General features: G+C 47.3%; 1 protein-coding gene across 1 annotated transcript; it reads right to left on the bottom strand.

The window, feature by feature from the left end:
* Positions 1 to 2,223: 2,223 nt before the first annotated feature.
* On the bottom strand, positions 2,224 to 7,015 carry LOC128407100 (aquaporin-6-like). Its single transcript, XM_053375075.1, has 4 exons — positions 6,443 to 7,015; positions 5,520 to 5,678; positions 3,039 to 3,119; positions 2,224 to 2,490 (listed from the first exon to the last, which is right to left on the bottom strand). The coding sequence occupies exons 1-4, from the start codon at positions 6,800 to 6,802 to the stop codon at positions 2,290 to 2,292; spliced, it is 801 nt and encodes a 266-aa protein (XP_053231050.1). The 5' UTR covers positions 6,803 to 7,015; the 3' UTR covers positions 2,224 to 2,289.
* Between the last annotated feature and the right edge of the window lie 4,123 nt (positions 7,016 to 11,138).

The raw sequence follows: 11,138 nt of genomic DNA, 5'->3' as shown, positions 1-11,138 counted from the left end.
ATAATTCAGGATTTGGGCCTCTGCCATTGGCCCTTAAACTCTTGAGTTATGATTCGCAGCTTGGAAGTTTAGCCAGCCAATCATGTTGGGAGTGGGAGTGGCCCAGGCCTTCAGAAATGTATATAAGCAGTTGCTTTGCCCCTGTTGCCCAGTTCTGTTAGTTAAATAAAGGTTCTTGCTGTTATCACTGTGTCTTGCCTCGTGGGAACCCACCTATACTTCATTGCCTTTGCTTAAGTATATAACATGCAACTAGCTAATTTAGACTGAGTTTTTTTAATTTCATATTAAGTCTCTTTGTGTGATACGGTGCTTTAATTCTCCCCTCCTTTCCCCGAATATTTGGCTTCACTGGCCTATATTATGCACAGCAAAAGATGCAGAAGAACCTCCTTCGATCATTGTCCTTCTCCCCTGCCAGCAGTAAAGGTCTCAGACTAGGAAATCACTCCATTTGCTGCTGCGATAAGGTCATGGCATCCCGTAAAGAGACGCTCCTTCTGGAAGTACTTTGGAAATGTAGGGTTGTACCCAGCTAAGTTTTTCCCAGGGTAGGCCCACTGAAATTAGTAAACCTTAGTTAGTCATGGCCATTAATTTAAATGGATCTCTGCTGAGCATGAATAGCAATGCATACATGGAGTCATGAAGAGCACAGCAGGTGCGAAGGACTACCAATGATGAAAATAAATGTCCATAGCTAAGAGCATCCCTGATGCTTCTTTGACAGTAAGCTAAGGAAAGAGACTGGTGCGCTCAGTAGAATGTATGAGTTTGCAGCATGTACAACCTGTGCTGCTTTATGTGGTGGGTGACTGCATGGGTAGAGGTAAAAGGTAAAGGTAAAGGACCCCTGGACGGTTAAGTCCAGTCAAAGGCGACAATGGGGTTGCGGAGCACATCTTGTTTTCAGGCCAAAGGGAGCCGGCGTTTGTCCACAGCTTTCCGGGTCATGTGGCCAGCATAGCTAAACTGCTTCTGGCACAATGGAACACCATGACGGAAGCCAGAGTGCATGGAAACATTGTTTACCTTCCCGCCACAGCGGTGCCTATTTATCTACTTGCACTGGCATGCTTTCAAACTGCTAGGTTGGCAGGAGCTGGGACAGAGCAACGGGAGCTCACCCCGTCGTGGGGATTCGAACCGCCGACCTCCTGATTGGCAAGCCCAAGAAGCTCAGATGTTTAGACCACAGCGCCACCCTCGTCAACTGAGGCCCCATCAGAAGTCGCATCCCCTCCAACGTGTCTCCGGTGCAAATAGGGTTGTCCTAAGGGAAAGTGGGACATTCTGGGATCAAATCAGAAACCGGGTTAGCTTCTGTAAATCTGGGACTGTCCCTGGGACACTTGAAAAGTCTGCGAGTCGAGACCCTACTGCTCACAGTCTAGTTCAGGCTTCTTCAACCTCGGCCCTCCAGATGTTTTGAGACGACAATTCCCATCATCCCTGACCACAGGTCCTGCTAGCTAGGGATCATGGGAGTTGTAGGCCAAAAACATCTGGAGGGCCGAGGTTGAGGAAGCCTGGTCTAGTTGGTTTTGCACAGATGACGGCAGACTTAAACCTCGAGAGCACCATCATTGCTACCTTAGCTGCCAGCGTTCACAGTCATTGGGCGCCGCAAGCGATGGGCCTCTGAACTGGCTTCCTCTCTGCCCTTCCGCTGCATTGCATACGCATGTTAACACAGTGCCTCCTGCTGGCCATACAACACCACAGATCCATTCCTATTGTCTGGCATTCCTCTTGCTAAAAAGAGTCGTTGCAAATTTGGCACCGTGCATATGCAATCTGACTTCAGATTTGAGAGAAAAGGCACTTGGAGCCCTCTTGTGGCCAGAGAGAGAAGAGTGGTTTCTCACTTAAAGGTAAAGGTAAAGGTACCCCTGCCCGTACGGGCCAGTCTTGCGCCCATCTCACTCAAGAGGCCGGGGGCCAGCGCTGTCCGCAGACACTTCCGGGTCACGTGGCCAGCGTGACAAGCTGCATCTGGCGAGCCAGCGCAGCACACGGAAACGCCGTTTACCTTCCCGCCAGTAAGCGGTCCCTATTTATCTACTTGCACCCAGGGGTGCTTTCGAACTGCTAGGTTGGCAGGCGCTGGGACCGAGCAGCGGGAGCGCACCCCGCCGCGGGGATTCGAACCGCCGATCTTTCGATCGGCAAGCCCTAGGGCGCTGAGGCTTTTACCCACAGCGCCACCCGCGTCCCTGGTTTCTCACTTAGTCCTTCCTAAAAACAAGAGGAGCCGTCGACGTTCTTCCATGGCTTGCTCCTAGGAGTCTAGAGTCTATGTACAAGGCTGGGCATGGGCAGAGATACAGAGTCTGTCGGCTGGTCTTTCTCCTTCTCCGAAGGTTCTGCATCATAGCTGCCCCTGAGAATAGCCAGTCGTTCCGCAAAGGTCTTTGGGTCGTGGTGAAGGACAAAGGAATAAAGCACAAAGGCCAGGACTGCACCAGCCAGTGGCCCCACCCAGAATATCTGCAGGGACAAAGAGAAGAAACAGTTTGTGCTGATGGGAGGCTAGAGGAGGCTGCAGTTCATTTACCCAAAACATCACTTGTTCCCACTTCATAGGGGTAGAAAAGAATCATAATGAAAGGAAGGGGCCCTGATCCAGGGAAATTAGGCCACATTCATCCCATACATTTAACTGTTTTTGCAGAGGAATTTTTTGAAATCGACCCTCAAGTACAGCCAAAGGCAGTACTGTATATACAATCTTGCGAAAGTGAAAGCACCTCTGTATTTTGGAATTGTTAAATTTTGCAAATAGGGTGCCGGAGTGTCAAATGACTAGGTGGACAATAATCCTACCATGGATAAAATTTCCTTATTGTGGCCAGATTATTCTGTCGCTCAATATCATATGGGCTCTCCTATATAGGTTCTGTGAGGAGAATCGGGGCCTCTTTTAGGCCTTGGGCCATCCCAGGTGGCGGCTGAATCTCCACCCGATGGACACAATCCCCGCTCCCTTCTGGCTTCAAGGTAACAGGGGCAAAAGGGTCAGAAAGGAGGCGACTTACCCATTGCTTTGTAAAATTCCCAACTACAACTGAACGGCCAAAGGATTTGGCTGGATTCATGGAACAGGTGGTGTAGTAGTGCTAGGAAGGAGAAATGGGAAGAGATGTGTCTGGACAAGCATATTTTGCAGGGTTCATCCTCCCCCCTTCTCTGAATCTCCATAAAGTGAAGGGCATCAGATGCACCACTTCGAGCTCCAATAATTTTGGAGAAAACAAACATGCCAAGAACTCAGGGATGGAGATCCTGCAGCCCTCCAGATATTGGTGAACTGCAGTGCCCATCACTCCTTACCACTGGCCATGCTGGCTGAGGCTGATGGGAGCTAGATTCTCACAAACAACTTGAAGGGCCACAGGTTCCCCATCCCTGCTATAGCAGGTCCCCGGATCCAGATTTCTACAAGTCACCTACAGTCAGGGCTCATCCACAATTACGTTTTGCCATATGCTTTCTAGGCACAGGCGTGTGCTTCTTTTTGTGTTGTCGTCCCCCCCCCTGCGCTTTCCCCCATGAAAATCCATTCTTTAATGCTAAATCGGAGCAAACAGAAGTTCAGGTTCCCTGCGGATTACCATTTGTTCCAAAGAGTGGGTGTTCACAGGGAAAACGCCGGACACAACACTTTAAAGCTTGGACCTGTGCCTAGGAATGTGGCAGAATAGGAAGTCCGGATGAGCCCTTACTGATTAGGACTGCAGTCATCAGAAGCAGTGCCGGATTTACGTACAAGCTAAACAAGCTGTAGCTTAGGGCCCCACTTTCTTGGGACCCCCCAAAAATGTAAAGGGGAAAAAACCTGGATGTACATTTCCAAAATATAAGATAAAAAACAAATAAAATAAAACCTGCATACAGCAACAGTGTTTTGTGTTGTGTAGGGTCCTGTGATGTAAGTAATTGGCTCTGCTTGCTAGCCTGCTCCCTAAAATATCATCTTTGCTCTTTTCTATATACAGTCATACCTCATGTTATGTTTGCTTCAGGTTGCGCATTTTCAGGTTGCGTCCCGCGGTGACCCAGAAGTACCAGAAAGGGTTACTTCTGGGTTTCGCCGCTCGCGCATGCGCAGATGCGCAAAATGATGTCACGTGCATGCGCAGAAGCGGTGAATCTCAACCCGCACATGCGCAGACGCGGGTTGCGTTCTTTTCAGGTTGCGAACGGGCCTCCGGAACGGATCCCGTTTGCAACCAGAGGTACCACTGTACAGGGTGCCTACATTCTGCATGGACTGGTTGCATGGCAACCTGTGCAAACGGCTTTAGATACCTGTTAGGTCCATAAATTACCATATAGCATATCTTCAACACAAAAAACGGCAACAATTTGTTGTTGACGAAGGACAGCTGGACATATAAAGGGCCCCATTACCTTCAGTAGCTTAGGGCCTCATCAAAACTAAATCCGGCCCTGATCAGAAGACCCCTCTGTAGGTTCCCCACCTCGTGACTGACTTCTGAGAATGGAGTAGCTTAGGCTACTTGCAGAATTGCTGCTGTGCTTCCCCTCTCTTGTAATCAATGGGCTCACATTAGTTCTGCACATGTCTGGAAGATCCACACGCTGCAATCTGTGGTGTTCTCTGCACTCTTTGGGTAAGGTGCTCTCCAGGATCTCACCCATTAGAGAGTTAACCCATATCTAGATTATGTCTATAAGTTCTCAGTCGGGGAGGCCCATAATACTAATGATCATAGGATTTGGGGGCTCAATCTTACTGCCACTCGGGGGCGCCATGGGGTGGGTGTGAAGATGCCTTGGGCCTGCCTGCTGCCACTATTCCCCCAATAAAACGAAACAACAGAACAAAATTGCCATTTACCACTGCCTCTGTGTGCAATTTATAAACCAATCCCTCCAGTAAACCTGGGCGGTTTGTCAGAAAATTAACACGTTTCCTATTTAAACTTGGGTGGTACTGTGGGTTAAACCACAGAACCTAGGACTTGCTGATCAGAAGGTTGGCGGTTCGAATCCCCGCGACGGGGTGAGCTCCCGTTGCTCAGTCCCTGCTCCTGCCAACCTAGCAGTTCGAAAGCACCTCAAAGTGCAAGTAGAGAAATAGGTACCGCTCCAGCGGGAAGGTAAATGGCGTTTCCATGTGCTGCTCTGGTTCGCCAGAAGTGGCTTAGTCCTGCTGGCCACATGACCCGGAAGCTGTACGCCGGCTCCCTCGGCCAATAAAGTGAGATGAGCGCCGCAACCCCAGAGTCGGCCACGACTGGACCTAATGGTCAGGGGTCCCTTTACCTTTACCTAACACCTTGCTTCTAAAGAGCATTCAGCTCTTAATGAGCACCTAGTTAAACATAACTTTCCCTTCTGATTTTTATTTTGCATTGGACAGGAGTACTCTGTGTAATTTGAGCATCTCCTTCCAGCATTCTACAGATTAGTTGGTCATCAGCAAGAGCTACTTCTTCCTTTGCTCATCAGATCCCCTGTAGTTTTTAAACTGCCCCAGGTCCTCCACTTACCCCAATTAAGTGTCCCAGGGCAACGGAGACACCGATCATGATAGCTGGAGAACCTTTGTTTCGGCTGCTATCGGTGGACACAAGATAGCTTAGAACCAGCTGCAATGTCAAAATGAGCTCGATGGACACAGCTTGTCCGGATGAGACGTTGACCCTCACCTGGGGAGGAGGAAGAGGAAATAGTGAAAGAGCTTTCGTGGGATCACGGTATACCATCACCAAAGCTGCCAATCTCTTAGATTTATGGAATTAAGATTGCCAGAAGAAATATCAACAACCTCAGATATGCAGATGAGACAACATTGATGGCAGAAAGTGAGGAGGAATTAAAGAACCTTTTAATGAGGGTTTAATGAGGGTGAAAGAGGAGAGTGCAAAATATGGTTTGAAGCTCAACATCAAAAAAACTAAGATCATGGCCACTGGTCCCATCACCTCCTGGCAAATAGAAGGGGAAGAAATGGAGGCAGTGAGAGATTTTACTTTCTTGGGTTCCATGATCACTGCAGATGGTGACAGCAGCCACAAAATTAGAAGACGCCTGCTTCTTGGGAGAAAAGCAATGACAAACCTAGACAGCATCTTAAAAAGCAGAGACATCACCTTGCCAACAAAGGTCCGTATAGTTAAAACTATGGTTTTCCCAGTAGTGATGTATGGAAGTGAGAGCTGGACCATAAATACACACATCTGTATATTAAGGTATGGTGATGTAACTATATTCTTTCTTTCTTTTCCTTCCTTCCTTTTCTCACCTTTCTTCTCTTTTTATGAATGACATTCTTCTAATGAAATATTATTATTTTTAAAAAGTAACAGAAACATCCCAGGTACAGACTGGCTGTTTTAGACAGGCCTTGCCTCATCCTCGCCTTTCCCGACGACGGCAAACATTCAGAAGACAGACACGGAGACAGACGTACCGTACTGGTGCCTAAACTTCCTCGGATGTCCTCAGGAGTCACCTCGTAAAGGACAGCTGCTCCGACAATGCCTCCGACCATCTGGGCAAGTATATAGCAGGCTGCCCTCGCCAACGATATGCGAGAGCCAAGCAGGAAGGCCAAGGTCACTGCTGGGTTGAGGTGGGATCCGCTGGCATGCCAGGCGATCTGGACAGCGGTGGCTGCGGCCAAGTTGAAGGTGATGGCAGTCTGCAGGACAGAGGGCTTCTCTGGCCAATTCAACTCCGAGCCCAGGCCAAAGAAGACAAAGATGGCGGTGGCCAGGATTTCTGCAAAGACAGCCCGGTAAAAAGCCACCATCCGCAGTTCCCTCCACATCCTGAAAAGAGGTTGGAAGACAGCTCTGTGTGTGGATTCTGCCTCGCCTCTTGATTCCTTTCCTGATGCTCAAGCACTAAGAAAACAAGCGAGTGCTTGCAACATACTGGGCTGGACCAGGAAACTTCAGGTTTATATCACAGCAGCCTTTATTTTCCCACCTCTCTGTATGGCACCGCCCACATTCCTGAAGGGATGGAGATAATGGGAAATTTGTGGTCTGCTGGCTCCTCCTTTGAAAACATGGGGAGAGGCAACACAACATATATAATAATCATTCTGTACTTGTAAAGAATCAAACTTTTAGGGTGGCAGTGCCTACTTGGAAACTCCCTGCCTATTGACAGCCAGTAGGCACCTTCTGAACTCAGCACCTCCTTAAAATCCTTCTGTTCAGGCAAAAGCCAATCCAGACGTGCTAAAAAGTTCACATGGGTTTTAATTTCGTTTCAGCTGACTATCGATTTCAGTTCCGCTTCTAATGTTTTAAACACCCTGTCTTCAGCTGCCGCTTATTGATAATTTAAATGATTTATTCTCCTTGTAAACCACAGGGAGGTTTTATTGCAGATATAATTTTTTGCGGAATAAAAAGAAAGCTTTTCCTGGAGAGGAAACAGCAGGGTGGATTGCTGAGAGACTCGCCTAAACAGAAAGGTCTGTGTGTGAGCATCATTGTGTGTGTGTGTGTGTGTGTGTGTGAGAGAGAGAGAGAGAGAGAGAGAGAGAGAGAGAGAGAGAGAGAGAGAGAATGTTGATGAGAACCAGGAAGTCTCCAAATCTCACCTCAGCATATATGTTTTTCTTATAATTATAAAAGGATTTATATGCTGCTGTCTCATAAAATATCGCTGTGCTAGTATACAGGAATATAAAACCATGGAAACATTAAGGGCTGCACAGAGCAATCACGAAGCAAACATTGTCTCTCTCACACTTGTCAAAACAGCCGCCATTGTGAAGAATCCTTTGCTTCTTGATTCATTTCCCAACTGACACACTCCTTGGCTTTCAACGCACCAGAAATAAATGCTTGGCGATACTGAAGACAGCACAACAGATACAGCGCCTATTCGAAAAAGGTTTTTTTAAAAAAAGGAAAAGAAAGAAAAATTGAAGGTCACACACATCTCCAGTTTTGATAAAAGAGCCATTACAGTCATGTCATTGAATGGCTGGTGGGCTGCGTCATAAAGAAGAGGTCTTACGGCTGCAAAGGATGTACCTGCTACTGGCAAGGCAGCCTGCCCTTGCTAGAGATTAGCACAGTGCGAGAGGGGAGAGAGGCAGTCTCCCTGCCCTGACCCGTGGCAAAAAAATAGACACCCGTGGCTGCTACCTCTTTCACAGAGGAGTGTGCCTGTTTACTCAGGTCAGCCGAAGAGGCCATCTTGTGTACCTGCACACTGTCTGAAGTGCAGGTCACATCTGCACTTTATATATATATTTATTTTTTAAAAAATAATTTTTATTAAATGATTTTATGTTACAAAAAACAATACAACCATACTACCACTAAATATAATTAAGAAATAAAAATTACATACATCGATATTTAGTTTGTTATTTGTTATTTACCGTCTTATTTCCTCCCAAACATTCCATACAAAGACACACATATGTGCAGACACCCACACCCACACACAAAATGATAATAATGAAAGTAAATATTTTTTCCCCTTTTATCTTACAAAATCTTTTCTTCAACTTCAAGTCCCTTTGAACATATTTTATCTTACAATCAAATGTACACAAAACAATCAACCTTTCTATATAATTTTTTCAATACATTCTGAAAACATAATAAATCCCTAATTGTTGTCCACCTCCTTTTAGTTTCTTTATCACTCGAATTCTAGTGAACAATGCTGATTCCCGGACCATCCGCGGGCCGGATTTAGAAGGCGATTGGGCCGGATCCGGCCCCCGGGCCTTAGTTTTCCTATCCATGGTGTCAACTAATATGCCATCTATAGCCCCCATACTAGCAGCTCAGCTACCACACCAGCTCATTTGTATGAGATATTGTTGCACCAATACAGTTTGTAACTTTGTTGTGCAGAATTAGCCATTCCCATATATTGGGAACACCTCTCACCCCACAAAGGGCTTATCCAATTTATACATTGTCAACAGGAAACCTACTGGAAAGCAGCAGGCTTAGACAATCTCAATAAGAACAGCTTAAAATGTGAGAGCAAATACCTGCTGACATAAGCCTCTCTCCCCCTTACCACCCTTCCTTAGGGTAATAAAAAGCCATTCTGAGTTTTGCATCCTCCATATGCAAGCGATCTAGCAGCTTATTTAATTACTCCAGCGCACAGTTGGGATGCACATCGACTATCAAGGTTGTCTCACTTCCACCTACAACATTTTAAAAATGTATATCAGGCAGTTTGTCCACTCTGCAGACAGTTTTTCCGGGTCATGTGGCCAGCATGACTAAGCCGCTTCTGGCGCAACAGAACACCGACACCAGAGCAGCACACGGAAACGCCGTTTACCTTCCCGCCAGAGTGGTACCTATTTATCTACTTGCACTGGCGTGCTTTCGAACTGCTAGGTTGGCAGGAGCAGGGACCGAGCAATGGGAGCTCACCCCATTGCAGGGATTCAAACCGCGACCTTTTGATTGGCAAGCCCAAAGCTCAGTGGTTTAGACCACAGCACCACCCGCGTCCCACAGAAAAATGTAATTAGATGCACATATATATATATATGGAAAAATTGGAAAGGGGGGGGGGAGTCGAAGGGTTCTAAGTAATCCCAGGAGTGTAACAATTGAAAACGATGTGAATGTATAAAAACACTGTTAAAAATTAAAATAAAATATTTTTAAAAAATGAGTGGTCACCTTCAAAGGTAGCCCCATGTACTGAGCATGGCAGTAGTCCAAGCGGGAGATAACCAGAGCATGCACCACTCTGGCGAGACAGTCTGCAGGCAGGTAGGGTCTCAGCCTGAGTACCAGATGGAGCTGGTAGACAGCTGCCCTGGACACAGAATTGACCTGCACCTCCATGGACAGCTGTGAGTCCAAAATGACTCCCAGGCTGCACATCTGGTCCTTCAAGGTCGGGACCTTACAAACCTCAGGTAAGTGCCTGGAACCCCTGGAATCTTGCACCACTCAGAGATTGAGGTGGTGTGCAAGACTATGGTGTGCAGTGCAGCCTCAGTCCTTGCACAGAGACAGGATGTAGAAGGAATGTCACCTCTCCATGCAATGTGACAAAGTCAATTTACAAATCCACAGTGTGAGAAACGCAAACACACAGGGCTTAATGAGCCAGGATGTGAAACTGAGAGATGACATTCCAGGGCTGCAAAGTTTTTACAGAACAAGGTTATTCAACACCAGAACCTAAGCAGCTAACAGAAGAGGACCTGCTCCGTGGAAGCGTTAGAAGTTGCGTTCTAGTGAGTCATACCTTTGGCTCACCTGGCTCAGTGTTGCATGCAATGACAAACATGGCAGCTCTCCACGATTTATGGCAGGGACTATCTCTCTCTTAGCCAGACTTAGCACCTTCTGCGTCCAACACAGATGCTCTACCACTGAGCTATGGCCATAGCTGTCAACTTACAGATTTGAAAATAAGGGACCAGCAGCCTTGAAAATAAGGGATCAGCAGCCAAAATAAGGGATTTTCCAAGCACAGGTATGTTCAACTTCTGAGCCCCTCCAAGCCAAAGGCAGAAAGCCCAGCCAGTAGCCAAACAAAGCTTCAAGCGGTGGTTCCCACAGCGCAGCAACCCGGCAAAGGGCATGCAGCAAGGAAAACCACCGTCACCTCTCCGCTGGGAAGCGCTGAGCAAAGGCGAGTCCCCAGGCAACACGGCCGATTTGATCGGCACAAGGCATGCAAGCTCCACCCCCCAGTTGTTCTTAGACTCCTTATTGGGTGAGCAACGCAGCCAAGCAACACAGTTGGAGCCTCCCTCCTCCCTGGCCGGCAGGGAGGGAGGGAGAGGAGCTGCTTCCTTTGAAACCCGGGAAATTTAAGGGACATCATCAATAAGGGACAGCAGCGGGACACGGCGCTGGGATAAGGGAGTTTCCCATAAAATAAGGGACGGTTGACAGCTATGGCTATGGCCTTCTCCATATCACTGTCAATAATCAATAATCACCATCACCAAGTTGGACTACCTATGGAGCCAACTATCCAACATTTCAGTAGTGCAGCCTGTCATCCTCAGACCCAGAGACAACAACAGAAATTACATAACTTGGGTTTTGTTTGTTTTTTAATGCTAAAGGGGCAACTCTGCACATCTAATCCAAAAGTGCCTTCTCCAGAGTGACCCTAGGAGTCAATCCTCAGTTTCC

This window comes from Podarcis raffonei, chromosome 2 (assembly GCF_027172205.1).
Source record: "Podarcis raffonei isolate rPodRaf1 chromosome 2, rPodRaf1.pri, whole genome shotgun sequence".
Classification (NCBI taxonomy): domain Eukaryota; kingdom Metazoa; phylum Chordata; class Lepidosauria; order Squamata; family Lacertidae; genus Podarcis; species Podarcis raffonei.
The sequence above is the reverse complement of the archived record's forward strand: the minus strand, read 5'-3'. Positions and strand labels throughout refer to the sequence as shown.